Source organism: Limulus polyphemus, unplaced genomic scaffold (assembly GCF_000517525.1).
Source record: "Limulus polyphemus unplaced genomic scaffold, Limulus_polyphemus-2.1.2 Scaffold5660, whole genome shotgun sequence".
Taxonomy (NCBI): domain Eukaryota; kingdom Metazoa; phylum Arthropoda; class Merostomata; order Xiphosura; family Limulidae; genus Limulus; species Limulus polyphemus.
Genome location: NW_013671270.1, coordinates 49,304 through 55,177, shown reverse-complemented (window position 1 = coordinate 55,177; position 5,874 = coordinate 49,304). Strand labels below are relative to the sequence as shown.

The following is a 5,874-nucleotide window of genomic DNA, read 5'->3' as shown; positions in this document are numbered from 1 at the left end:
TTCTCATAAAAATAAAGATATAAATTTACAATACAAGTAGAATAGTTAGCTCCCATTGAACTCCTATTACTTGTTTAAATACCTGGTGACTGAAAAAAAAACATAATTGTTATAAACTTTTTCTTTCTAAATGAACTTCTGGTAATGGTGTTATTCAAGGCAAACAAGTTCCATTTCACAGTTTAAAGCATTACAATCATTGATGGAATGGAATTGAATTCAGTTTATTTAAAATTTTGTGATGTGCAAAACGAAGTTTGAGACTCAGTTCTAAAGACGCAGTAAGTTTTACAGAAAGTAATACTAAATTCAGTAAACATTTGTACAATTGCATGTAAAGTTAAGATTTCAGAAAGGTATGTACTGTGATGAAGTTATCAGTATGGCAAAGTAGGTGTGTGTTTAATAACATTTTTGTTATTAAGCATGCAAATATAAAATATATATAATTAAAAGCTATACTTAAATATACTATTCAATTATAATTAGTAACACTCATTTCAATGTATAACTTTTCTAGTGACTGTCTAACCAGTAATTTGTAATAATGAAACATTTGCCAATAATAGCATCCTCTTGATGATGATATTGGGATTGTGACTGAAAATATCACTAACAGTTAAAGCACCCAATTAATGAAATAATTCATTTTAATCTTTATAAGTAGGAACATTATATTTAATTAGCTATACTCATTACCCTGTTAATTTTTAATTTTGATCTGTGCATATGGCTTACTATGGACAGAAGTTAATATAATTTTTTCTTTTCACCAGCCTGGTTTAGATGAAGCTGTGAAGAAGAGTCGTGGAAGAAACCTGTTCTTCTCAACAGATGTTGATAGTGCTATTAAAGAAGCCGACTTGATTTTCATTTCTGTCAACACACCCACTAAAACTTATGGGTTTGGAAAGGCAAGTTCTTTGTAAAATTTTGTGATATTGGAAGAAGTATAAAACTATACATTTCACAACTCCTCTTGGCTAAAACAATATATTATTGAGAAACTATACATCTTATGAGTGACCTTTTTATATGCAACATGTTGTTTTTATGAAATATGGGCATATTTTATCCTATATTTATACACATTGTTTGTTTCTTTGTCCATGAACCCCCTTCTGCAGTATTGGACTAGGGGTCTAAGAGTTGCTGAACCTGAATCAGGTGTTATGTTCATGGCCCTACCCTTCGGGATTCCTAGGGGTGCCACATATGAAAATGTGTTCATACTCCCATTGACGAGCTAGTGGGACTAAACTTGGCAGATGTGGGCAGCTATACAATGGGAAAGTGTTGTAATAGGGAAGATGTTATGATAAATAACACAAAAACCCTAACTTTCACACAATTTATTTATAACAACGTATTATTACAGTGTTCATTATTACCTCACCAAAAGTTTTGTATAAGCTTTAAGAACTCAATGTACTTAAAATGTGGTATACACTGAGTGATGGTTGGGCTGACTTTGAAGGAAAAAGTAGTGGTGATAGGGGTGCTTTCTTTTACCTGCTTTCAACACCCACCTCTTAATGTCCTTCCACAGTGTTTCATATGGTTAATTAATAGATGGTCATTGGCTGCAGAAGTGTCTTATGGGCCAAAGTTGAAAGGTCACAGGTCAAAGTAGGAAGTTGGTATAACTCAAGAAATGACTCTTCATATCAACCTTATAGTGGCTGGAGTAGAAACTTGAGCTGAGTTTATGTATTATTGCAATAGTGGTGGCCATTTTTTTCATTGCATTCCACCATATAGAGCGCTAGTGTACTGTCAGAGGTATATATAAAATATGTGTATCTTGTGTTATAGAAAATTTACTAAAGTTTTTTTTTTTGGTCTAAGGACGTGGCACCATCTATGATGTTATTTTACTTCAAAGATAATAAATGCTCAGTAAAAGCAATAATGGAGATGGAAGGAGTTGTGAACATGACCCTTGTTCCAAGCTATCATCCCACAAAGTTTGGTTGAGATTAGCCCAGCGACCTAGGAGTAGTTAGATAACAGACAAACATACAGACAGAGATTTTTGTGTTTTATATATTGTAAATTTTCGTCTCAGTTTCAAGTTAATTTTTAACTCCATATTAAAGTAAATGGCATTTTGAGAATGTAAAAGGTCAAAATTTGAAGCCCATACAAAAGAATTTTCCAATTAAACACAAACAGGAACTGCTAAGGTGTTCTTAAAAGACTTCTCTACAAGATCCAAAAGGATTTTGAATAAACATATTAAAGTAAAACAAAAATATTGACCAAATTCCAACAAAAGGGGATAAAGGAGAAAATGTTGTTTTATTCAATAAAAAAACATTTAATATTAATAAATGAAAGTTTAAACAGCAAAAAAGATATATTTAAAAAAGAAGAAAGCTTGAGTACCTATTGAAAACAAATGAACTAAAGTTTATGAAAGAAGAAATATGGTTAAGGTGTTAAAAGGTAGATCCCTACAAATTTATGACTTGCTAAAAGTACATAAAACATTTTAAAAATCGTGGCTTATTATGTCAACATATTCATCTTTTTATTACTGTTTAAATAATCATCGAACTTGAATCATCTCACCGTATAGTAATTCTGAAAATACTAATGAGAACATTTCTCTTTAATCCCTGAAAAAAAATAGATCCAGAAACAAAAATGGGGAGTTTTCCTGTGCAAAACTTGTATATTCAGATTCTTAGGGGTGGGGTCATACAGACAGGTTATTCAGATAATTATTCAAGAACCAAAATAAAGAATCAACATATCTAATAACTCATCACAAAGTTCTACTCGGAGTTTAACAGTTTATTGCCAGATTGATATTCTCTGTATGGGTGGAAAGTTTATTGGCCATTGTATTCTGAAAGTTGTTTTTTCATAACCATTTTGTGCAATTAAAAAAACACACAAAAGATTACTAAACCATATCTACAACTTTATGAACTGGAGGCAGTATCTAGGTATTCACTCAAAATAACAAACTAGTATTAACAAAAGACTCAGTGAAACAACAGAAAATAATATGTCCAAGTCGAAATAACCAAAATTAAACAGTATTCACACAGTTCCTTTCAGTGAACATTTGAGTGAAAACCTCATCAATCTATGAAAATAGCTCCTAATTAAATAGAAAATCAAAATTCGTATTTTTAACTAAAAAAAACTGCTTTAAAAATCAATATTATTATTCAGAACAATTATTGTAACAAAAAGCTAAACAGGGGAGCCATTTATTAAATTAATTACATTTATTGTAATGATTTTTAAGTTGAAAGATAAGTGTAGAAAGATATGAGCTACAGGCTAAGAGAAACACCTCAAAGGAGCCTTGAATGTTTCTGAACACTCAAACAAATCAGAAAGTAATGTTGACCTTGTATATAGAGAAACTGACCTAATCAGTCAGAGTATTAAAACCTTTGCCATACAGATATCCAGGATCTCTTCTTTATCATCATCAGTTTAACTCCAAACAAAAACATTCCTCATCATCATTTAATCATTGAGAAATTTAACTTTATATGTGAGAACTGCTTGTAAATTGTGACGTATTAGTGTATTATTGTAACTGGAATCATCTAAACAATGTTTAACTGTAATCGAGTAAAACATAGTGATACCTTATTAGTACAGGTCAATGTTTTGTTAATTATATGTTAAAACATATTCTTTATGAAGCTATTTATTACATTTCATTGACTTATTCAGTGGAATTCTTACTTTATATTTATGTAAGTTGTATTGTTTGTGTATTTACTATCCTGTACTGTAGGTGAGTATAAAGTTTTAGTTTTATTAATCTTCCAGGGACGTGCTGCTGACCTTCGCTACGTTGAAGCAGCAGCTCGTAGGATTGCCGAGGTAGCAGTTGGAAAAAAAATTGTTGTAGAGAAAAGCACAGTACCCGTGAAGGCAGCAGAAAGTATCAACAAAATTCTCAGAGCTAACATGCGGCCAAATGTCAGCTTTCAAGTGTGTAATGCTCAGTAGATGTCTATTAATACAGTATACTTATTCGTGCTTACTATCAATAGCTTTAACAGTAACCTGTTAGAATGTATACTAAACCATATCTGTGGACACATTTCAAAACGGAATGAATACATTGAGTTTAACCACTTCTGTTTTCTACATTAGGTTACCATGACAGTATGCCCCACCTTATACATTTATAAACTGTGATTACAGTTTGATATATTTGTATACATATATATATATATATATATATTGGTATAATACACCAGTTTCATTCTCCAGCTGTCCATAGTTCAGAAGGTGAACATCTTTTTATAGAACACTTTCATTGTGATTTTCAATAATCTTTTGTAACTAATTAGAATATTATTTTTATGTTTTATATTTTTGATATATCCTTCTTTAACAATTTTGTTTCAAGATAGTCAGATAATAAACCAAATATAATTAAGATTGGTGTTCCCACTGGAGTTGGCGGTGGGTGGTGATGACTAGCTGCCTTCCCTCTAGTCTTACACTGCTAAATTAGGGACGGCTAGTGCAGATAGCCCTCGTGTAGCTTTGTGCGAAATTCATAACAAACAAACAAACAGACATTCAAATTTTATTGAACAACTATTCTATGAATGTATGTCAATATTAGTTTCTTAATTTAAAGGTAAATATTAAAAATAAATCCTAAATGTCGATTTTTGTGTGTTGTGTGGTGTTGAATGTAGAATTGGTTCAAATTAGATGTGTGTGATATCCATATACAAAGTCTTTAGTTTCTTATGAAATAGGAACTGAAATTACCTATATTAACTAGAAGCTAGAATCTAAAAGAAGAACCTTCTATCTCTTCTATTTGCTAAGATATCGCTACATTTACTGAATCAAACACAGTGGTATGAAATTTCAAGCTCACTAAAAACTTATTTTATCGTTTGAAATCAGCTGTGAAATGAAATGGTTTCCCACATAAATACTTTGCAAAGGCTCAGAGAACCATGTGGGGAACATTCTGAACTTTTGATTGGTTATTCACATGTTGTAGACAGAAGTTGGTGTACATAAGCAAGTGTTTTCAAAAATGGAAAAAGATGGGTGGGGTTTTTTTAGACCCAAACACAGTTTAGTTACTAGGCTTGATAAATTATAGTGGACTTCTATGTTATTATATAGTAATTTATGATATTTGGCTATTTCAAAATGTATATATAAAACCTAAAATAAATCATTTTTTTTACATCCTCCACATGCAAAATTTGATAAGGCTTAGAAACCTATGGCAAGCAGCAAACAAGTACAAAGGTTGTAACCAGAAGAGATAATTGTTTCTATACTTCTTTATTTACTGTTCTATGTTTTAAGAAAAATAACTGAAATTTAAGAACTTGTTTGTAAATAGTAATAATGTATATACATATATAATCTATTATAAGTGAAATATGACTGTATTTTACAAAATACTGGTCCACTGGAACACTGCCAAGACAGGTTACTTTGTAAAGGCCAGTTTTATAGCCTTGAATACAGTAACATGAGTTCATGTGCAGCACATCATTGCAACTTCTATAATGTTAGCCAGACATGGCTGAAAGGTCAATATAATAAAAATAATATATATATATATATAAATGTTATGAAATTTAAGCTATTTAGACTAAACATTTGTGTTATAATTTGTAAAACGAAAAAAGCATAATTTATATTTATTTTCAAATTTTTTTATGGAGGTTATGAAGTCAATCAAATCAACATGTACAGAGATACTGCAGTAAAAATAACAGATAAAATTTAGTTGTTTTTTTTAATTTTATAATTATCTGGAGGTTATAAAGATTTTGCATGTAAAATTTGAAAATGTTCGGATGCATAAAAATATTTTAATTTTAAAATCAAAATTACTTTGCATGTTGGATA

General features: G+C 30.5%; 1 protein-coding gene across 4 annotated transcripts in view; it reads left to right on the top strand.

The window, feature by feature from the left end:
* LOC106472843 (UDP-glucose 6-dehydrogenase-like) overlaps nucleotides 1-5,874 on the top strand; it is a 56,521-nt gene that overhangs the window by 9,786 nt on the left and 40,861 nt on the right. For all 4 annotated transcript variants that reach the window (XR_002613543.1, XM_013933510.2, XM_022401388.1 and 1 more), the window contains 2 exons: nucleotides 777-914; nucleotides 3,802-3,966. Coding sequence is in view for 3 of the 4 variants with exons in the window: in XM_013933510.2 (XP_013788964.1) it covers nucleotides 777-914; nucleotides 3,802-3,966 (303 nt within the window). In the remaining variant the exon portion in view is untranslated. The remainder of the gene's footprint in view (nucleotides 1-776; nucleotides 915-3,801; nucleotides 3,967-5,874) is intronic.